This window comes from Petaurus breviceps, unplaced genomic scaffold, assembly GCF_028583685.1.
Source record: "Petaurus breviceps papuanus isolate PSGF00001 unplaced genomic scaffold, PetGlider_PUasm1.0 151, whole genome shotgun sequence".
Lineage (NCBI taxonomy): Eukaryota > Metazoa > Chordata > Mammalia > Diprotodontia > Petauridae > Petaurus > Petaurus breviceps.
Genome location: NW_027185712.1, coordinates 35,504,075 through 35,528,798, shown reverse-complemented (window position 1 = coordinate 35,528,798; position 24,724 = coordinate 35,504,075). Strand labels below are relative to the sequence as shown.

The following is a 24,724-nucleotide window of genomic DNA, read 5'->3' as shown; positions in this document are numbered from 1 at the left end:
CCCTCTCTCTCTCCCTCTCTCTCTCTCTCCCTTAAAAACAGTAGTTATTTTTTTTTCCCTTTTCCCCTCCCTGCCCTAGAGATGGATACCATTAGACACAAATGTGTTATGGAAATGCTTTTTTTATTCCATAAATTTAAAAGAACATAAATACAATTTTAAAAAAGAAAATAGCAATTATTGTTAGAGAAGACTTTCCTTTTCTATAAAATAATTTCCATTATATGAATGAAGAGAATATCACACTGTATATAATGTTATCTTTGGGAAGTTAGAGGGAGGGTGGTGGATATACTAAGTCAGCAAACATTTATTAAGTACTTCCATTGTCCAAGGCATTTATTAAGTCCTCCCCACAAGAAGCTCACATTCTGAGAGACAACACACAAAAAAGTATGTACATATAAGATAGACACAGATTAGATGGGAGGTAACTGAGTAATTGCAAAGGAAAAGCAATCCTAACCTTCCTGGTGACCTCCAATCTGGAATTACCAACTGCCATTTGGACATCTCAAACTCAATTCTGGACATCATCTTTTAGAAAGGACATTGACAAATTGGAATGCATACAGAGAACAATATCTGGGATAAAAGAAGTGATTTGAAAAACATGGCATATGATAACTGCTTGAAAGTACTGAGAATGTTTAACCAGGATAAGAGAATGCATCAGGGAGCCATGATAGCTGTCTTCAAATATTTAAATGACTGTCATAGGGCAGAGAGGTTAGATTTGCTCTATAAAGCTCCACAGGGGAAAAGTAGGACTAATGAGTAAAAGTTGCAGGGAAACAAATTGCAGCACAGTGTAAAGTAGGAACTTTCTAACAATTATAGCTTTGCAAAAATGGAATGGGCTGCCCTTGAAGTGTAATGAGGGTTTAAAGAGAGGTTGAATAACCACTTGTTGAGGGCTTAGTAGAAGAGGTTTGTACATGAGATAAGGATGGATTCTAGCTAGACTAGGGATGGGGAACTTGCAGCCTCAGAGCCACATGTGGCCCTCTCAGTCCTCAGGTATGGCTTTTTGACTGAGTTCAAGTTTTACAGAACAAATCCATTTATTAAGGGGATTTGTTCTGTGAAGTTTGGATTCATTCAAAGGGTCATCCTTGAGGACCTAGAGGGCCACATGTGGCCCTGAGGCCACAGGTTCCCCACCCCTTGAGGTAGAATATCAAAGGTGTGAGACACTTAAGTCTACTTTGTAGTCTCCCTCCCCCGTTATATTATAGGATCATAGGATCCTAGATACAGAGTTGGAACAAACTTTAGAAGTCACTATGTTTAACCCTATAATTTTTCTAGATAACAAAACAAGTCCAGAGAGGTTGTGACTTGCCCAGGATCATGCAGATATTAAGTGTCTGAGGTTGTATTCCTCACTTCAAGCTCACACTTTACCCTGTTCACCACCTCTCCTCTATAAAGCCCTTTGCTCAAATATATATATATATATATATGTATATATATGTGTGTATATATGTATATATATATATATATGTGTGTATATATATATATATAATTGGGTTAGTAACTTTAATGATGAGAAAAAAAAGATTTAGGTTATAATAATACAAACAAAGTAGTGATACAACTTAAAAGCAAACATGGAATTTGAGTTTGAGACCATTGAATTGAGAAGACTTCTCCTATGCCTTCCAAACTTGAAATCATATCATCCTAGAATCTAGAAAGTATATAATTCTAGAATCTATACCCTCTCTATGAAACTGACAGAAATCCCTAGAATTTTTGTTTAAACCACTAAGCTCTATGGCCATTGGGAAAGCTGCTGTGCTTTGAAACTTGTATAGTCCCCAATTTTCTACAATGCTGGACCTCATAACCTAAACTGATAAATAAAGTTATAGGATGACCTCACTCTTTGTACACCAATGTTAAGCCAGCTTACAGAACCTTATTCACACAGGGACTTTTACCAAATAAATATTATTATGAAAATTGTTTTAACTCACAATCCAATGTTTCTAATGGAAAGAACTTACCAGTTTATGGGTACTATCCATACCTCTATCCCAGGCTAATGCTGTTGACAGACCTTATTCATTCTATAAATCTATTCTATCTTTTTAATAATAGTATCATGATGCCAGATCAACAATCTTCCCTAATGAAAAGAGAGAGACACATTTGGAGTTGGAAGAATCTGGGCTCAAGTTCTATATGTGATACACACTGTGGTCACAGTTATATGACCACAGGCAAGCCAATTAAACTTTCAATAAAGCTCCCCCTCAATCAGTAATATCATTAATATCTGATATGTTATTGATCTGCATCAGTGATAAGTTTCCACACAGGGGCATCTCCTTAGTGAAGAAATCACAAGTCTCAATCATCATCAGAAAGAAAATGTATGTTCACCTTGTACCCCACTGTGAAATATAAATTGGAATATCTCCTCCACACAATCATGCACCCAATCTCCTCTAGTTTTATTTTTGTTTAACAAGCTTTCTTTTTCACTTGTCCTGTTACTATTAAACTTTACTACAGATTTTTTTCTTTCAATCCATCAGTATAATTTTAAATCCCCAGGACATCTATTCATGTGAAAGAAATTTGTGCAGTTGAAATCATCTGAAATTGCCCGCAAATGCCCATCTTGAGTCAGTACATCATGATTATTTTTATTTATTATCCTGAATGGATTATTCTTTTAAATTAAAATCCTTTTCCCAATGTGATGATTTTACATAAGTAATGGAAGGAACTGCTCAGACTCTTTCACTAATTCGATCTCCAGACACTTAAGAAAATCAGTTGCATGAATACAGAACCCTGAATGCAAGTATAAAAAACTTATTTCATTCAAGTAAATGAATTTCTGTTTCTGAATAATTTCCCCACCTCCAGGACCACCAACTTCTTTAAGCCTGAGAAGCATCAGGATATACAAAACCCCAAACATTCCGTTTTACTCACACACACGCACACACACACACACACACACACACACACATATATAGGTGCATGCATACACCCTATTCAGAGGAAGTCCTGGCTTTAAGGCTTTCTATAAAAATTAGATGGTAGAATAGACAAGATCTATAGACTGTTACACTCAGTGCACTTTTCTACCTCTGTGAGAGATAATATGGCACTCTCTAGCACCAGCTAGATTATGAAAGTGCAAATAGAAAGGAGAAGCAAGCATAACCATACAACACTAGTCAGTGTTCTGTAGCATGTATAAGAAGTGTGGAAATAGTCTTCAGAAAGCAAAAGCACCTTTAATTCTTTGCTGGATTTTGCTGGAACTAGAGGAAACATATATATTGACTATTTTAAACAACCATGAATATTTACATAGTGCTTTACTGTGTTGCTGTTCAGTCTTTTCAGTTGAGTCTGACTCTTCCTGACCCCATTTAGGGTGTTCTTGGTAAAGATACTGGAGTGGTTTGCCTTCTCCTTCTTCAGCTTACTTTACAGATGAGGAAACTAAGTCAAACAGGGTGAAGTGACTTGCCCAGGATCATACAGCTAGTAAGTGTCTGAGGCTGTATTTGAACTCATAAAGATGAGTCTTCCTGACTCCAGACCCAGCACTCTACCCACCACACCACCTAGAAACCCTGCTTTACAGTATACAAACCCTTTCTTCAAAAGATCCCTCTGAGATGGTGTAATGTTAATGTAATATAAGATCTTCCCTGCCCATTAAGAGGCCTCACATGGAGCCCATAAAGGGAAGCTTGCTTGGGAGAGGATTGCTTGTAGGAAGGCTTTCACACCTTTTCTTAATTTCTAATTAGGCACTGACTCACTAAGGTTGTGATGCCTTCTGGTTCTAAAAAGGGCACATATACTTTGAGGCTAGCATTTTGCTTTGGGGCTCACTCATTGGGAGAATGTTCTTGTGATTTGACCAAATGAGACTCTGAGTAGCCATTAAGGAGGCTCAGCTCCCCTCCCTTTGAAAAACCCAGATATTGGGGCTTCTCTCCGGTAATTATGTATGTATTGCTTCGGTCAGACAGTTGGATCTGTTGTTGATCTGTGTTAATTTCTCAGGTAGTCAGAAACCCTGTTTGTTGGTCTTTATTTCTCTGCTTGTATTTTTTCTGTATTTTCTCTGAAGTTCAGAGTTCTGACTTTTCCCCTGAATTAATGAATGTAATTAAAAAGATTGCTGACCCCTTGAACAGCTCCTATCTTTCCTACTAAAGTAGATCTAAGAACCTGTGCTAGCAACCAGACTGGGTATGCCAGTGTGATTGCTACTACAGATGGGCAATATGGAATAATGCAGAATTACATAATTAAGAAATTGAAGTGGACCTCAGAGGCTTGTGCAGTATAATCTGAACCTGACATTGAGTCTCTGCAATATCTCTGAAATGTTATTGCATTTCCTTGAAAACATCTTTACAGGGAGGATCCATTATTTATCAAGGAAACTCCGTCCACTCTTGGCTATTTCTAATTGATAGAAAATATTTACTTAAATCAAACCTGAATCTGCTGTTCTCAGACTTTCTGTCATTACTTCTAGTTATCTTCTGGGGCCAAACAAAACAAATTTAATCCTCTTATGTATGACAGCTCTTCAAATACTCAGTATTTGAAGACATACATCAGTATGATTATCCCCATATCATAAGGTTAATAGGAAGAGGAGATGTGGAATTAGAGTTTCTGAGTGATTATCAGTCAGTCAACAGGCATTTAAGCACTAACTGTGTACTAGGTACTGCAGTGAAATGCTGGATAGAAAAAAAAGGCAAAAACAATGTTCCCAGCCTCACATTCTAATGGGTGGAACAATATGCAAATAACTCTGAACATAGAGGACATAAGCAGAATAGATGGAAAGTAACCTCAGAGGGAAGGCAGTAGCAGTGGAAGTAGGGAGGAAGGGTACTTGGAAAGGCCATCTGGTACTTGAACTGAGGCCTGAAAGAATCCAAGGCAGCCCCGAAGTAGAGGTGAGGAGGGAGAGCATTGTAGTCCTGGGAGACAGTCATTGAAAAGGTACAGAATCTGATGGCCTATAACGTATGAGGGACAGCAAGGAGACCAGTGTTGCTGGATTGTAGAATAAGTGGAAAGGACTAAAGTATAAGAAGGCTGAAGTCAGAAGGGGTCAGACTGTGAAGGGCTTTAACAGATAAACAGGATTTTATAGTTGATCCTGGAGGTAATAGGGACTAACAGGCATTTATTGAGTGGGAGTAAGGGAAAAGAGACTTGGTCAGACAGTCACATTTAAGTCAGAATCTTTACCTAGGTATTCTCACTCTCCATCCACTGAAGAAGTTAGGTGGCACAGTGGGTGAAACACTGAGCCTGGAGTCAGAAAGACCTGAGTTCAAATCCAGCCTCAGATATCTACTAGCTGTGTGACTCTGGGCAAGTTACTTAACCTCTTTTTTCCTTAGTTTTCTCAATTGAAAATGAGGATAACAACACCTTTCTTATAGGGTTGTTGTGAGGATCAAATGATTCTACAAATATTTAGCATAATGCCTGGCACATGGTTGTACTGTCCGTTCTCTTCCCTTTCAAATAGATGACATTTCCTCCTAGGCAAGAAGTTATTGAAACAAATGTTTCAAGTTCTAAAGATTGGTATGGGACCGAATTATTGAATTTACTGGCATTGACCTTAGTCAGAGGACCCCAGTTCAAATCTCATCTCTGCTACTTGTTGACCTGTATAAATTTGGAATAGTCACTGACCTCTGTGGACCTTATCTTCTTTTGTCTGTAAAATAGCCCTTTTGTTGTTGTTTTTCAGGCTTTGCAGTCATATCTGACTCTTGTGATTCCATTTGGCAAAGATACTAGAGTGGTTTGCCATTTCCTTCTCCAGCTCATTGTACAGATGAGGAAACTCTACAAAATAGGGTTAATATGGCACCTACCTCACAGCATTATTTTGAGGACAAAATGAGATATTTGTAAAAAAACACTTAGCATAGTGCAAGGTATACAGTCAGTGCTTAATAAATGCTATTTCCTTCCTTTCCCCCCTATTTACTTGTGCCTTGGCATGTTCTCCCAAAAAATGTTTTTCATGCAGTTTTTCTCTGGTAACAGAGCTATGAAGCCACCACCAGGACAAACAAAATGTTGACTGGGCTCTCTTCAGCTTAATGGATTGGACGTTGAGCTAGACCAAATAAAATTATATCAAATATTGCACGAGGTCAGATAAAATTGTACCAAACCAAATGGACATTGTATAAAATCCTAGACCTTCCTTAAAGCCAGTAGGCTGTATATATCTTTATCCTAATGGAGAAAGGTCATCGTGTTTAAATAAGGTATTTACACCAGTCAGGTTGTTTCCAAGATCTGAGCTCCTTGTTGCTGTCTGGCGGCCTGTCTCTTCTGGTGCACTGCAGATTCTTAGCGTGTCTTTCCTGCTTAACCTTTTTGTGCAGCTGTCATAATTCTTGGGCTTCTGAAGTGTAGGTCCCTGCACAACTGAAGCACTAAAAGGAAATCACATGCCCAGAGGTACAATTATATTATGCTCATACCGAGTTCTAGTCACTAAATGATAGTAAACTCAGAAGAGCCATTTCTGGCTGGTGCTCAGAGTTAGTGATAAACTCCATTAGGTTACATTTGCTATAAGAAGAGTCATTTTAAAAGCCTTGGTAATGAGTATAGGACACAGCGACATTCAAAGTGCTCAAGATGCCCCCATTTTAAGGAGACAAAAGAATTAGCCAAGTCCTTTAAAATTTCTTAGCAAAAATGCTATGTCAGTTTCTGTGTTTTGTGTTGAGAAAAGAATGGCTATTAATGATCATTAGGAAACATAGTAGTTAAAATATGTAGACATGCTGTCTCCATGATTTAAATTACAAAGTATACTTTGAGTTGCTATGATATTAAAAGTTTTAGCACTATCTCTGTGGAAAATCAGGATTACTGCATAATCCAAACCAGTCCAAGAAGCAGTTTATAAGTAAAGCTCTTTGATGGGAGCCAGGGATGCAAAGACCAAATGAAAAATAATTCCTGCCTTCATGGAGCTTTTATTCTACTGGGAGACACAATGTGTAAAGAGGCAAATACATGATGATTTGAGAAGGAGAGAGTGCTGACAACTGACAGAATTAGAAAAGGCTTCCCATCAGAGATGACCTTGAAGAAAGGTAGGGATTCTAAAAGGCAGAGGTCAGAAGAGGGTATATTTCAGCCATGAGAAAGAGTCCACATAAAATCACAACAATTAGGGAACAGACAGTTGTATGTAATGTATAATAGAAGGGATTTAAATGATGAATTTTAATTTTATCCTAATGATAAGAGGGAGTCAGTGAAGTTCCATGAACAGAAGATTGATATGATCAGATGTATGCCTTAGGAAGATTATTTTGGCATCTGTACAAAGGTTGGATTAGAAATGATAAACACTGGGAGCTGGGAGTTCATTTAGGAGGTTGTTTTAATAGGTGAAGGGGGACATGACAGTGGTGGATAATGTGAACAGAGAAAAAAGGATGAGTACAAGAGATATTGTAGGAGTAGAATTTTCAAGGCTTAGCAACAGATTTGATATGAAGGTTGTGGTCAAAACAGAGATGTGTTGGAGCCAACGTGAACCAATTGAACCAGCTCTCTAGAGTCAATTGATAAATTTTCAGTGTGAACGTTTACATCTTGGAAATCAGCAAGCATTATAAATCTGGGCTTGATTTATTGTCTTTTTGATTGTCTAGATTTAAGAAAGGGGTGGAGAAAGTGTTAATAATGAGGATTAAACCTAAAAGTGTATCTCACATACATTTTTTCCAGTATATTATTTAACATTTACAAGTATAACCCTAGGTAAAGGGAAGGATGAGGATTACTCAGAGATTATGAACCTGTATGACTGAAGACATGGTGGTGCCTTCAACAGAAATATGGAAGGTTGGAGGAGGGATGGTTTTTATGAGGAAGCTAATGAGTACTGTCTGGGGCATAACAGATCTATCCAACAGGAAGAACTGGATTTTAAGAGAGAGATTTGGACTGAGTATATGATTTTGCTTAGAGGTGATAAATGAAAGCATGGGAGCTAAAAAGATTCCTCTAGAGATAGGTTGGAGAGAGAGAGGGAAAAAAAAAAAGAAAGCATAGGGCATAGCCTTGGGAGGCACCCTCGGATAAAAGAGAAGACATGGATGATATTCCTGCAAAAGGAAACTAATAAAGATTGGTTGGGAGGAGAAGGAGGAGGAGAGACAAAGAGAAAAAAAAGAGAGAGAGAGGGAGTGAGAAAGAGAGAACAAACAGTGTCATGAAACTCAGGAAGAAGCAAAGATATAGGGCAATAACTTTAAGGGGATGTTACAATCAGGTTTTTAAAGATAGGGAAGACCAAAACATGTTAAAGTGTATAAACTTCACAGCGATCAATAGTTTACTACTGTTGACCTCCATTTGTCTCAATTTACTCAAATGTAAAATGAGGATAAAATGAAATATCTGTATAGTGCATTGCAAGCCTTAACATGCTATATAAATGCCAGCTGTTATTATTAGTTCATTTGAATCTCCTGTTATGCCTCTCTAAAGCCTAAAATGATAAAGTATGCAAATGAGAAGTAAGGGAATAAAAGTGGAAGTAATGCATGTTTATTTTAATAATGACCATTAATAATCCAGAGAATATTGGCATTTCTTTCTCTTCAAAGCCCACACACGCACATGCACATATTCTAGCCTCAAAAGATGAGTAACAAATTAATTATGATCATTTAAGTCAACTCTTTCCTCTGACTGCTCAGAATAATAATCATGTGCAGTATGAAATGCAAGGAGTTAGAACTACATTCAGCCATCTTTTGGATAATCCTGAAGTCACCTCTTTGGTACAGAAAATGTGAATTTCCTCAGTATTTCATCAAGAAAAAACTCAATAGCCGATAAAAGTTAAACTATATTTTCCTCTCAAACTGAAAATGAAAAACTACTACTTCCCACTTTTAGGGTTTTTTCCTTCTAAATATAGAGGAACATGTGAAATTAAACTGTGGTCTCATAACTACTTGCATTTTGATTGGTTGGTTTTTCTTCATTCTCAAAGAGGTCCAAAATGACATCACTAGGCTAGAGTCACTTGAATGATTTGAAAAAGCTTTACATATTTTATTTGAGCCTTGTGAGAATGCTATTGGATAAGTTCTATAGGTATTATAATCATATCCATTTATATATAGGAAAATAGGCTCACAGGAGCTAATTTTCTTCTTCCTTTTCATACAACTAGTAAAGAGTTAGAACTAGGATTTAAACTTAGGTTTTATGGACTCCTAATCCAACACTCCATCCACTACACTGTTCTCACTTTCTCTCCTTCTGCAATGAAATTATAGATAGAACTATAAATAGAAAGAACTGTTAAAATTCTCTATTCCTAAACTTTTTATTATATTTGACAGCATCTGGGTTTGATAATCTTTTTGTTACACAAAAATTTAGGAGATTTTTGGTTAGAAGATCTGACCAATAGCTGACCTTAGGTTTTCTTAAACTAATTCCTGAAAGGAAATCTGAGTTGTTCACAGGAAGTATTATGTAACTAAACACCTGAGCCCTACCCTAACTATTATTTGAGAGGGTTGCAGTGAAAGTGAGGACAAGGCCCAAGTGACTAAAGATAAAGCCTGAGCCAGGCTTTGTAAACAAGGGGAATAATTTAGAAAAGATGTTACAGTAGGTACTGCTCACTCCATGAGTACAATAACTTAGCCAGTAATAACTGTGAAAGGTGCCTGAATGTTTGTAAAACACAAAGGACTACATGCACAATTAGGCCTCTAGTTATTGCTTTTAGTCTCACTATACCCTTCTTTTTTTTCTGTTTCCTGGTAATTTAGCCCTATGGGAAACATTTGCCAAACATTTCACTAAGCAGTTAACTCTGTGATGCCCATCGATTTTAATTGGAATCTTGTAGCTAAAACCCTAGGTAGTGCTATCCAACCATAGGGTATCTTAACACAGGTATGGCAGTGAATCTTATAGCTTAACCAACAACATCTTCTTTCAGACCCTTCCCTTTAGTGTGTTTGCTGGCTAGAAGACAGAAAAGGAAAGGTACTTAACATAAATATTTTATCTTTTAATCAAGGAGAGGGGATTTAAATTCAGAATGTTTCTAGAAATGTCATTGTTCAGATATTCGGGGGCTCTAACTAAAAGAGAAATATTGTTTTTTTGTAAAAAGCGGTGGAGAGCCCTGACAGCCCTAGAAGCTGTGGGCAGATCACCCACCAGAGACAGCTGATCTTCAGGTCACTGAAGCATTCTCTCCCTTTAGCACAACAAAGCAATTACCAAATTACCAAGTCGTCATTGTCCTCACTTAAAAGGAAAATGCCTTTCTTGGGAGAAAATGATAAAGTAGATAGTTATAGCCAAAGCAAATGGCAAAATTGTGGTTGTTTTTGTATTTTCTGGAAAACTAATTTTCTTACTTGGTCACCATGATATGCCATGTATACACACATACACACAATGCATATATACACTTGTATATATAATGCACATGACATGTATATGTGTGTATACATCTGTATACATATGTGCACAAAAATGCATACACACACATAGGGCTTCTAGTAGGCACAGTGAATAGAATAGTAGGTCTGGAGTTAGGAAGACTCATCTTCCTGAGTTCAAATCTGGCCTCAGACACTTACTAACTGCGTGACCCTGGGCAACTCACTTAGCTTTTTTTTGCCTCAGTTTCCTCATCTATAAAATGAACTGGAGAAGAAAATGGCAAACCAATTCAGTATCTTTGCCAAGAAAACTTCAAATGGGGTCACAAAGAATCAGACACAAGTAATAATGACTGAACAACAACAAATATATCAAGGTAGAGATATTTGTGTGGCAGTTGTAAATAAGTCTGGCATTCAGGAATGAAATCAAGATGAAAGATTTTAAAAGTCATTTTTTGTTCAGGTTTTATGGGAAGAGGAACCAGAGCAGGACTTGAGGTGTTGAAGGAGAAGGAGAAGCATTGGATGAAGAACTAATTGTGTAGGTGATTTGGAAGCCTTCAAAACTGAGGACATTGAAATGTGAGATCAGAAATTAGGAACTGAGAAAAAGGTTAAGAGAATGATTTTAAGCCCTTGACAATTTGGCCTTAGTCTACCTTTCATTATACATTTCTTCATGTTCCGCACACTACAATCCAGCCAAATTGGTTCTGTTGCTGTTTCCTGTACAAATCTGTCTCCCATTTTGGCGCCCTTGTGTTCTTCATTCCTATAATGTACTCCCTCCTCATTTCTTCTTAAAATCTCTTGCTGCCCATCTCAACCACCTTTTTCCATATGAAACTTCTAATCACTAGCTAGTTAGCTAGCTAGATAAATAGATAGATATTTCATTATCAAATTTGTCTCTCCTTGTAGCAGCAAGCACCCCAAGCGTCCTCAGGGTTTGCAGCTACCACAGGTTTTTGGATCTGCTTTGCTAAAGGAAAGCAACTCAAAATGGGTTAACAAGCTTACTTTAATCAGTCAGACATATATCGTTTACCTTATTCAGGAGAAAAGGTCAGCACCCTCAAAGTATACAGGCATAATTATCAAGACAGAAACATCAAGTAGACAGATTTCCAAACTGTCCAACCATTACATCCATACCCAGTCAACATCTGGGTTTCCACATTCTGGGTTTTTCAAAGCCGGGGGACTCTCAACAACGGCTTCCCAGAATTCAGATCAAATTACAGAACACTTCTCAAAGTGAGTCCCAAAACAAAGCTACACATCAGGGCTTATATAGCCTTCTCCTGGCTCAGAGAATGTAACAACCTTATTGACCCACTGGCCAATCAAAAAGTATCTACTGAAAAACAAGCCTCCCACCCCAGGCTCCAGGTGCACGTTAGCCTAGGGGCAGGGAAGATCTTTAAATCTGCATTTCCATTACACTCCTATAGAATATGACCCCCTTTGGGTCAAGGACTGTTTCATTTTTACTTTTATATCTCCAATGCTTAGCACCTAGCAGGTGGTTTAGGTGCATGTTTATTGTTTGATTGATTGATTGACAAGAAAGGGGAAAGAGAAAACAGAAGGACCTAAGAATAAAAAAAAGGTGAAAGATATGAGGAGGAGAAATCAAGATGAAAGAAAAGTTCTTAAAGCTAAAACAAAATAGGAAGAAAAAGAATTAATGAGAATGTCTTTGGTAAGACAAAATAAAAAAGACAAGGTGGTAAGATAAGGTAAGAGACTAATAAAGCAAAGGGAATTGGGAATGGCTGTCAAGATACAAATAATGTTAAAAGAAAACCATTAATAGTATACCCCACAGCAGTTTTCCACAGTAGAAATTCTAATAGGAGCAGACAACATTAGGGTTTTCACTTCCAGACAAAATAGGGGAGATTTTTTTTGACCTTCAGAGTGTACAGTGTTTGTATTTCTGCTGCGACCAAGTGGTTGTAATCCATGTTCAAAGTTCAGGCTGTCCTCCTTTCTAGAAGATAAGTTGAATTCAATTCAGTACAACAAATATTTAACCCTTTTTCTCTTAAGAATATCAAGGACACGGGGTGGCCAGATTAGCACAGCAAGTAAGAGCACCGGCTCCAGTGTTGGGATGACCTGGGGATCAAATACCAGGCTCAGACAATTATTACCCACCCAGAAACACCTGGCTGTGTAACCTTGAGCAAGTTACTTAGCCTCAATTGCTTAGGGGCAGCCAGGTGGCTCAGTGAGTAAGAGCACTGGCCCCAGTGTTGGGATGACCTGGGGATCAAATCCAGGCTCAGATACTTAGCAACACACCCAGAAATAACTGGCCATGTAACCTGAGCAAGTTACTTAACCCCGATTGCTTTAAAAAAAAAAAAAGAATATCAAGGACAATGAAGTATTCCTTTAAAAAAAATTAGTAGGATTTTTTTTTTAATCAATAACAGTTACATGATGGAGAAATAAAATGAAAACAGTCTGAGGAGGCAGAAGGTAACTGGTACTCAGTGACTAGAGAATAGATTAAAATGTTAAACAGGAGAAGAAGGAAGAAGTATTACTGAATTCATAATTATAATAATAATTATTATTTTAGGTAGCATTTATATAGCACTTATCATGTGCCAGGCACTGTGCTAAGAGATGTACAATTATATTTTTATTTGATCCTCACAAAAACCCTGGGAGGTTGGTGCTATTATTATCCCCATTTTATAGATGAGGAAACTGAGGCAAACAGAGGGAAGTGATTTGCTAAGGGTAACACAACTAAGACTAGTTTCGAACTCAAGTATTCCTGGCTGCAGGACCAGCATTCTTTCCACTGTGCCATCTAAATGCCCTTAACTATTATAACCAAGCAATAAATAGAGGGCTCTTGGAGGAGAGATGAAAGCAATTTGTCATGACTCTGTGAATTCACAGGTGCTTCAGAGTGAGTGATATCTCATTCAAGAAGGGTTATGGGAAGATAAGATGAGGAAGTAGTGATTTGTAACCTCTGCTGAGAAATATAGATACACCTATTTGTCAACCTGATAAACAATAGCTAGAGAAGTTTATCTTTCCAGAGTGTGTATCCAACATCAGTCTCTCAAATTGTAAGCTCCTTGAAGGCAAAGCTGCTTTTTAAAAAGATCTTTGTATTCTCAGCACCTAGCACAGTCTCTGGAATACAATGTGTGCTTAATGTTTGTTCTTGATAAGTGAGGTTAATAGAATCCATAGACAACCATCACAAAGAAGCCTCAAATATACATCCCCAGAAATGTGATTTCCAAGATTCAGAGCTCCCAGGTCAAATAAAATTGTTGCAAGTGGAAGGGAAGATGAGACTTACATTCCAATCAACCTTTCCAAACTTATTATTCATTATTACCCTTCATACACTTTCTGATCCATAAGATTTACATTCCAATCAACCTTTCCAAACTTATTATTCATTATTACCCTTCATACACTTTCTGATCTAGCTGAACTTTCCTCCTTATTTTTCCTCACACATGACAATCAATCTCCCATCTCTCTGCCTTTGCATTGTCTATCCCCCTGCTTTTTAAACACTCCCTCCTCCTCTCTGACTATTGAAATCCCTAGTTTTCTTCAAATATGAACTTAAGCGATACATTTTACATGAAGTCTCTTTTGCTCTCCCCCCAGATGCTGCTGCCTTCTCCCCTCCAAATTACTTGTATATGTATATTAATATCTTTACAATTTTTTTCTCCTGATAAAATGAATGCTTCTTGAGAGTAAAATAATATTTCATTTTTGTCTTTGAATCCACGGTGTCTGGCAAAGTGCCTACAAAATAGCAGGTGCTTAATAAATGTTGATTTAAAAATCTATATTAGAATCTTGGCTTACTACATATCAATTATAATAATGAAAGAAAATACTAAAAATGGTTCCAGTGAAAGTAAAATTAAAATTGTTTTCAACCAAGAATAATTTATATTGTAAATATGAGAATGTCTATAAGGAAGGGATAGAAAATAAACTTTTGATAGAATTGATGTCTTCCCAAGATTTCCTTTGAAAAAGCTGACCATGGGGCTGCTAGGTGGCACAGTGAATAGAGCAGTGGCCCTGGAGTCAGGAGGACCTGAGTTCAAATCTGACCTCAGACACTTAACACTTACTAGCTGTGTGACCTCGGGCAAGTCACTTAACCCCAATTGCCCTTCAAAAAGAAAAGAAAAAAAAAAGCTGACCAGACTTTGGAAGACAAATGAAATAGTCAAAAGGAATTCAAAATTCAACAAGATGAAAGTTAAAAGAGCATAATGATAACTACCTACTTAAGTCCTGAGAAGGGTGTTCTTTTGAAACACCACTTTTTCTAAATGTCAAGGATGGCACTAATATATATATATATATATAAGTTGTGTGCTTAGTTGTTCATTAAAAAAGGTGAGGAGATAAAATATCCTAGGGAAAGAGGGAGAGAAGAAGATGTGCTTATTTTCTTATAAGAAGAAATGCTTATTTCTTATAATTAGGGCCTTTAGGAAAAGATTATTCCAACTTATAGATTCTGGGCATGAGAGTGAGTGGGGAATCTCATGAACCTCATTTTAATCTGGTCCAGGCAAGAGAAGATTTAAGTTTTTAAATGCATAAATAAAAATAATATTAAAAATATTAACAAGAGGAAACCAGATAGTAACATTAAATAAATGGCAAAGTGGCCTGGGACAAGAAGAAGGGTTGGAGAGGGAGGTTAGAGTTTGGAAGGATGTAGTCTCAAATGAATACACGGAGAAGAGTAGAAAGATTTTAATAGGATTTTAAGGCAATAATATCAAACTTGATATTAATAACCATGAATAAGAATAAAATGAGCTATCACAAAGTGAAAAGGGTGGCAAAGTATGCATTAGAAAGCAAAACTCAACAATTTATTTTTTATAAGAAACATTACCTTTAAAGTGAAAAAAAAATAGTTGGGGAGACAATTGTCAGTGCATAGCAATTAATTTAAATGTCTTAGAAAGTGAGTATAGTATAGAAATGCTAGCAATAAAAAAGCCAACAAATTATTAAGAGAAAAAAAATTGAGAAAGAACAAAATATAAAGCCTATGGCTTCTGATGTCTACAGAAAAATACACAAAGTGTGGGTAGCAAGTAAATTGAGTTAGAAATTCATTCAAGAAGACAATTCTCATATTATAAAACTCACTGAGACTTCTTTGTATAGTAACAGGCTTATGATGTTACTTTAGAAGGAACAACTAAAGGAATTAAGGGTGTTGAGCCTGGAGAAGAAAAGATGGGGGACACAACAGCAGTGTTCCATTTCAGGAAAGGCTCTCAAAAAGAAGGATTAAACTTTATTCTTCTTGGTCCAAGAAAGTAGGATAAGGATTAATAGGAGGAATCTAGAAAGAGGTAAATTTCACTTTGACTTAAGGAAAAGTTTCAAAACAAATATTGCTACCTCAAATGGGTAGCTTCAGGAGGTACTAGGCTCCTATTAACTCCATATCTTCAAACCAAGGAGGGGTGACCGTTTTTCTCATGTGTTGTAGAGAGTATCAAAAGCTATGTTGACTCAGTAACCCATTGTTCCCAGCTCTGCTTGTGGATCAATGTTGGGGGAAGCTCTGTTTGAGGAAGGCTACACTGAGTCTGCAGCTTTTTGCATTAACCTGCTCTTTGTCACACACCTCTACCTGTGACATTTGAACCCCTACTTACCAATGGTCACATACTTGCTACCTTGGGGAGGAACTGAGATGGAAGGGCCCATCCCCTTTTGCAAATGTTGACCTATTCAAATTGTCTAAAAAAGTTGCCAATAAAGTTGACTCCACCTTTAAGCCATTCACTGATCTCCAGTGATCCCTCTGTCAACATGTTGCTACCTTAACATACATGTGATATATGTTCAATTCTCTTTGTCCTTGGTTTTACCTAGTTGGTCATGGTGAAAGGTCAAATGAATAATTCTCCTTTCAACAAGAGCACTCTTTTTGGGGGAGGAAAGGAATTTCATTAGCCTTTCCATCCTCAAAATTCCTTTCTCCGTCTGTGATTCTGTGATTATGAATCATTTGGCATGGCACCATTCTCCAATGTGGAAAGCGTAAAGACAAAAAGGAAAAGAACCCTGGGCAATGCCAAGACTTAAAGAGAGAAATCAGAAGGGGAGCCAGTGAAAGAAATAAAAATAGATCCAATATAGGAGAGGAGACCCTGAGAAAATTACACCTACAGAAAATTACACCTACATCAATGGCTGATGAAGAATAAAAACAGACCAGTGGATCTGACCAGTAGGAGGTCACTACTGACTTCAAAAAGCAATTGAAGAGAGTTCCCGATTTTAGTAGGGGCTGAGGGGATGCACAGGTGGTGGGACATACAGGGAATCCTATTTAAGTATCCCAGCTCAGTAAAATGAGGTTTTATATAAAGATAGAATGCACATGGAAGACTTCAGAAGGTTGATGAGCATCCAGGAGTGAGTTGAGGCAGTTATGCACTTAATGTACTCTAACCTTAAAACCCATTATTGTATTATGTGACTGTTTACTAGAACCTTCTTACTTAGCCAGTTTCTACTGCTAAGGAAACAGACTGGCAAGAGTGAGCAGGAAGGATGCAATTCTTCATGGTTTTTGTTGTGGATGCTACTTCTAGCCTGGGAAAAGGAGGAAAAGAATAAAAGTGACAGGCTGTTGTTGAGGTGGCCCTGTCTTTTGTCCCCTTAAGTATGAAGCACCTTATAGCTTAGTTCTGAAGTCTGGACACCACATTCAGAAGAACTCCCCCTCCCAATATTGTATGTATAATGTGACATTAAAATTATGTACTGGTTTAAAAAAAAAGCAGGAATGTTGTTTATCCAGATAACTATTTACAGATGCATTTAAATATTCATCATCAGCCACACATGCACAAAAATGGGGAGATAAAGCTGAGAAATGCTAGAGGCATTTTTTCATCTTTATTTTCATAGGTTAGTTCATTTGTAATCAACTTCTGACTCAATTATTTTTGTAGATGATAGAATTTAGAGTTTAAAGGAACCTTAGATCTCTCCTGATCCAACCCCTTCATTTTATGAATGAGGAACCTGAGTCCTAGAATAGTGAAGTGGCTCACATAATTAGTTAGCTGAAGAATTAGTGAAATGGATAGGACCTCTGGACTTGGGAGTCAGGACAATCTGGGCTTGAATCTCATCTCAGAAACTTAAATAACTCGACCTTGCCCTTAAATTCCCTCATCTACAAAATGAGAGGATTGAATTTGATGACCTCTAAACTCTAAATCTATGATCCTATGCCTCCAGATTTAATTTTCTTTCTATTACACCACAGATGCCTCAGATTATCATCACTGGTCCAAATGTGTACCGTGGAGGCCACTGTCACATTTTATTTATGTCTGTGGTAGATTTGTTTGAAAAGAGTGCCGTTTGCAAATCTATATTACATAGCATGTGGTTGGCACTCAATAAATATCGATAACTACTTAGTAATTTTTAGACTCTTTATATTCAAAACTGAGGAGATTTTGTTTTCTCCCAATGTTTTATACACCCTACCTGAAATTACATTTATCTTTCTCTTCTTTTAGGCCCCAACAGGAACAACGACCTTAACTGTTATGTCTACTTAAAGCCTGCTTCTAGGCACTCTCCTCTGGAGATAGGAAATTGAAAATAAGCTTAACTGTTAAGCATCACTAGGTGGAACCTGACCATAGCCTCCATGATCATTTATTCCTCCATGTCTGTTACCAGAGTGGCATGGAATAATAGAAATGATAATTAATAACCAATAATTTGAGGAAATACAGAGTCCCCCCCCCTTTTTTTTCTAAAGTCCTGATTTCAAAAGTTTAGTCTTTTGAAGGACATTATTGATAATGAGATTGGACTAACTTTCTTGTTCAGGTCCCACCCAGGTGGAGAAACCATTGTGCCCAACACAGATTTGTATAGGAATAAATTCATTGAATAGATTGCCCAAGGCTGGGAGTTTTGAATATGAAAAGATAATGAAAAAGGGCAGGTATGTCATAAGTGGAACCAGACCATACATACTGATGAGAGAATGTTGTGGTGATTGAAAGATTTGAGAGATATAATTTCTGGGTAATTTCATCAATTAATTTTATTAATAATGCCAACATTTGAATGAAAGAAGGGTCATGTCAACCCTCTCTTAGACCAAAAGTCAATAATGGTGGTGGGTTCAAAGCTTATATGCCCACTGGAAGAAGGGTGTTCCCAAAGTTGGCAATCAACTCTGATTGGTTAACAATTAATGAGAAAATGAAGTTTACAAATGTTGTACCCAAAAAACACAAGTAAGACCCGAGTAACAATTTAGAATTGGACCATTTCTTACACTCCATGTTGGCTGATCAGGCCACATGGAGGGCTGATGAGGTACCACCCCACCATCCCAAGTTGTATAGCAGTGATCTCAGGTAAAACCTCAGCTTTTAAGGGGAGGCCAACGATTAGGTATTACTAGGTATTAACGTAAGCAGAAACTTGCAGAGGCCCAAAACAGTACTTGGTCAGTACACACCTTGAAATTCCTGCTGGCACCAAGTTTCTCTGACCCAGAAGCTCCCCTACCTCTGTGCAGGTGAGCTGACTGGAGAAGGGCAGAGACCCAGTGGGGGGAGGGTGGAGCTGACCTGACAGTCTGCTCACTTCCCTGAGTTTGGGGGATGGGGAAAACCAGGTCACAATGAGGGGCTGCATCTATTCAAATGAACTTTGATTATGTCAGCCCCTCATTGTCAGCCCTCTCAACCTCAGTTTTTCCTTCTGTAAAAAGGAAATATTAGTACCTCAAAGACTTATGAATATCAGATGAGATAATATATATAAAAATAGAATTGCTATATAAATGCTAGCTAATATTATTCCTCTCTCATAATCATGCTTATCAATCCAGGGTCAGGTTTGACTGATTTGTCTATCTACTCAAACCACAGCATGATTAATATCCATCAGATTAGGCAGCATAGAGCTAGCTATTTGTCTATTCTCTGTCCTGTATAATCATGTTTCCCAGATTTGTTCCATGTTATTGGGACATCCAGTCATTTACCATCTTAGATGGTAAGTAGAAAGTACATACCACCTAACTTGAATTGCCACTACATGCTTTTATGAAACCCAATCTTAACCTAGTTTACTGTTAGGAAGAGGGAGAAAGGCATGAATTTTTGCTGCCAAAGCTCTCTAGAGACTCAGAATATTGAAGGGCAGGTATAAAATACCTCAAAGGCTGTTCAGAGGGAAATCGAACACAGGCAACAAGATTAACAAACCTGTATTAAGGAATTGGGAATCTGGTGACTTTCTCTTTCCTCCCTAGCCCAGTATCCACTGTCTGAGAGTATAAATTCTCTGTAATCATTCATCTGAATACATCACACACATTCTAGGTTGGGTCCGGTGGAACAACTCCAGTTAATTTCCTTTAAATATATGTGATTGATGGGACTCAATGGAGTAAAAATATCAAGCTAAGGAATTATCATTGTATTGATTATGAATGATAAAGGTCAATAAAATGAAGCAGGTTTAAAGTAGCGACCTTTTAAATAACCGATTGTTCTCTTCAGGTTAAAGGCATAAAAATATTTCAAGTGTAATTTTCCTCATCGAATAATCATATCAAATAAATACAAATATGTATTTGCAGCATATACTCTAAATAGAAATTATGGCCTACAGCTAGAGGCATTTTTAAAAGATAGAAACTATGAATATTATTCCTTCCTGTTTGTTGGTTATCTGCCATCATCTTGCTTAAGTGCCTTATGTACATGACAAGTTGCCTAAAACTTTTGCTGGACAAAAACTTTAAAGCACCAACACAAAATATCTCTAATAAATCTATTTGAGGAAACTTGGCAAAGGAGAAAGTAATAGCTTAGAAGGTACCCTTTAAATCAGTTATAAATCAGCTGGATGGATCATCAATGACTTGTTCTGAGTGTTTAACATTATTGTGTATTTGTTGTTGACTTCAAGAGAGGACAGAACTAGATAATGCAACTAAAACTCCTATGTCTTAGCATTTGAAGTAAAGATCAAAATCTGAGGAGAAGCTAAAATCAGGATGTTAGTTTTATTTGTTTTCTCTGTTTGGGGGAAGGGGGAGGAGAAACAGAACCTGAAGAAGATTTCTGTTTTTAAGCCCAAGGTAATATTTTTAGCACTTTATGTAACAAATTCTACCATTGTTTACTCATTTTTATTATCTAGAGGATTGGGGTTTTGTTTATTTGTATATTGTTTCTCAAAAACAGCAGGATCAGTAAGTACCAAAGCTGTTGTTTTTAATTGAATAGCTTTTCACAGGTGCTGCATTTCAAAGCTGATGTTTCTTATTTAGATATGTAAAGTCCTTTTAGAGAATGATTGAATTATCAAAGAAAAATAATTATGTTGAAGGATTTTTTGTGAAATGTTTGATCGAATTTTAATTATTTAAGTATTAGTAATCCATACATGGTAAATATGAAAATTATCAACTGAATACTTTGTTTGGGAGAATAATAATAGCTGACTTTTATATAACACTTTATGATTTATAAAGTGTTTTATATGAAGACAAAACTATGGGGAAGTATAACCCTAAGAAAAGTAAAATCACTGAGCTAAAACATGGCTTAAGGCTTTGAGAACTTTTCTTTGAGTTAGGAAGACCTGGATTCAAGTCTTGCCCCTGACCTTGATTATGTGACCCTGGGTAAATCATCTACTCTTTCAATGCCCCCAGGCAATCATCTAAGAATATATGTTTCAGAAGTCTTATTCTGCATGTCTTTTTGCATTAGTAGAGGAAGTTGTTACACAGATGAAATCAGATTTTTTTAAAACAAATATAGACATAAATGTGGGTATAATAATATTTATATAGCACTTTGACTTGCAAAGCACTTTACAGATATTATCTCATTTTAATCTCACAATAACACTGAGAGGTAGATGCTATTATTGTAGCCTTTTTACAGATAAGGAAACTGAAGCAGACAGAAGTCATGACTTGGCCAGGGTCATACAGTTAGTGTCTGAGGTTGGATTTGAACTCCACTCTTCCTGATTTCAAGTCCAGTCTTGTATACACTGTCATCTGTGTGTGTGTGTGTGTGTGTGTGTGTGTGTGTGTGTGTGTGTGTATGACCAGCAGATAGTACACTGAGGCAAAGTTTAAATGTGTGAGTTTAGAATGTGGGCAGAGTATATTGTTCTCAGATCACACCTTTTTCCTCTCACTGGACATCTCAAGATATAGCACTTTCCCTTCTCCCTTCACCTCCACTTGTCTCACAGACTGATGCTTTCTTGAGGTACCCATATTCCAAGTCATGCCTTACTCTAGGGATGGTCCCAATTGATATGGCTCTCTATTTCTACTATCCAGGTGCTTAAAAAAGTTATTAATAAACATAAAAATAATACAAGACTTTCACAATTACAGATCTAATCCTCAAAGCCACAATGAAGCCCTAGTGCCTTTTTTTTTTGCTTTATTAGTAGATCCCAATGCTGTTCTAATCCCAGCTATTCACTGACATCCTTTACTGCACTACTCTCCATGCACAATCACTATATAGATGTTTCACAAAGAAGTTAGAGAAGTCTTATATCTTATAGAGAACAAAATAAAGAGGTAAAATAGTTTGGAAATAGTTTGGAAGTCATATGGAAAGTGCCTGCAGGTATAGGGATCAGGGGGGAAGGAGATTAAACCTTCATCCTCCTTTGGCTGATCTCCAAGAATATCAACAACCACTTCCATAAATCGATTCTCTTCACAATTTTCTTCTCCAGAAGTTTGGTTTTGTTTACTTGTTGTTTTGTTTTATATATTTATATTTTTATATTAGGCAGAGATACAAGCTGTTAAAGATCTCTACTATATCAAGCAACCTCCCCCCCCCACACACACACTTTAGTATTAGAAGGGGGGGGGGGGGGAAGCACCAATGTACTGCTCAGTTCAAAAAATCCAGGTGTTGCACAAACTGTTCCCCTGCTCAGAGCTCAAGTCCCTCCCCCTCCAGACAAGAAGAATCATCTGCAGTCCAGGCACACTCATTCATTCATTTGATTTTCACCAAAAACAAACAAAAAATTGAACCTATAAAATACCTATTACACAGATGTCATCACCAACCCTGTTTTACAGATAAGGAAATTGACAGTTAAGTAATTTGCCTAATGTTACTTATAACTAGTAAGAATCGAAAGTTGGGCATAATTCTTAGTCAATTTTGTCTTCAATTTAACTATTCTTTCCACTTTACAAACACTTTGACTCATTCCCCTATAGTATAAACACACAGGAACGTGCTCGAGCATACACACACATACATACACACACACACACACACACACACACACACACATACCCTCCCCACAATTTCCTTATTTCTTACCTGTGAAGTATTCTTTCAGAAGACAAGTACCCAATGATGATTAGTCAAGGAACCACAAAAATCCTTTATTATCAGAAGTTTTTAATCTGTGTGGTCCATGAATTTGTATTTTTAACATTTTGATAATTGTATCTCAGTGAATTGGTTTCCATTGCAATTCTATATATTTCATTTTATGTCTTTAAAATAATTATTCTCAAATGGAATCCATAGGTTTCACCAGATTGCCAAAGATATCCATTACACACAGAAAGTTAGGAATCTCTCATTCAGATAGATAGCATCCCAAAAGTCTAATTATGGTTCTAAACTTTAATAACTCCAGAAGCTTAGATGCCACAAACTTGTCAAAACAAATTGTGAAAGGCTAGTTATATAAAATTTTAAACTATCAATGTTTCTTATTAAGGTACAACATAACTGTCTTCAATGTACATTATTATAGTATGTTTTTGAACTTTGTAAAAATTTATATCATGTCATTCAATGACTGAAAGGATTGCACTGATAATCCTAGCTTTATGATCTTCCAAAGAATGACGGTTTTCATACATGCACACTAAAGATATGACCTCAAAAAAAAAGGCCAATGGAGAAAGATAAGGTGACCAAAGTGACTAATTACATAGACCTCCTCTACTGATCCACTAGTCTGAGGAAGTGTCATCTAGAAAACATCACATATTAAATGAAAAAAGAGAGGTTGCACTGTTTTCCAAAAACTAAAATTAAAGTTGTTATTCAAAATTCACGAAACTAAGTATAAAAGAAATTTGAATAATTAAATGTGTTCCACATCTTTTCTAGGATGGTTAATGTATTAATCTCACATGATTATTTTTCTGGGGGTGGGAAAGTTGGCAGAGAAACATCCCACACATATATATGATGTTCTCTGTAAAATTGGAGGAGTGGGCAAGGAAACGAGTATTGGGGTCCAAAGATTGAGTCATGGCTCTGGGGTATTGCTGACACTTCTCTTTGCCTTACAGGAATGTTAGTTCTGCTGGAGAGGAAGCCCGCAGAAGAATGAGGGAATGTGATGGACTTACAGATGCATTGCTTTATGTGATTCAGTCTGCTCTCGGGAGCAGTGAAATTGATAGCAAGGTTTGTTGGGTTTGCCTGGGGAGGGATAAAAGTGAGAAATTATTGCCTCTGGGGAAAAGAAAGTAAGCCAGAATGCTTTGTTTATTGTTTTGTTTTGAAATATCAAAGGGCTTTCTTTTTCTTTTTAAATAGAAGCTGCATTTGGTACTAATATGGTTAGAAAATAATCTTCAAAAACCTCACTTTAAAAAGAGATCTTTTAATGGGAAGTGATTCTGTTGCATCCAGCTACACTGAAACTGAACATTCATTCCATTCTTCCTTATTGTTTTAAAACTGGAAAGCACGGAAATTAATTTTTTTAGCTACTCATTGCACAGCATGTAGTCTTTCTTACGCCCTTTTAAAAAACAGACTCCAGCTTCCATGAAAAGTGCAGTGCTCTTCAAAACACTAAGATAAATACAAACCCCTTGTGCTTATGTGAAACAGCCCGCATTTGTGTCAAGTAATTCCACATGAACCACGTGTGGTCTAATAAATAGTTGTAAATTAATCATGTAGCTCTTAGCAGAAGAAAAAGCAAATATCTATTTGAATGTTTTGGGTTTCACTTAAGTATTTTTTTTAACATTCTCATCCAAGTTATTTTGTTTTATCTTCATTAACTGAATACTGAATAACTCTCTTTAAAAGATCAAGTGATTGTATGTTAATCATTGTCATAAAAAGAATGTCAGTTATACAGTTCATAATCAGATTAGA

At 36.9% G+C, this 24,724-nt stretch overlaps 1 protein-coding gene across 6 annotated transcripts in view; it reads left to right on the top strand.

The window, feature by feature from the left end:
- CTNND2 (catenin delta 2) overlaps positions 1–24,724 on the top strand; it is a 1,206,354-nt gene that overhangs the window by 995,846 nt on the left and 185,784 nt on the right. For all 6 annotated transcript variants that reach the window (XM_069077188.1, XM_069077207.1, XM_069077216.1 and 3 more), the window contains one exon: positions 23,902–24,019. In XM_069077188.1, coding sequence (XP_068933289.1) covers positions 23,902–24,019 — 118 coding nt within the window. The remainder of the gene's footprint in view (positions 1–23,901; positions 24,020–24,724) is intronic.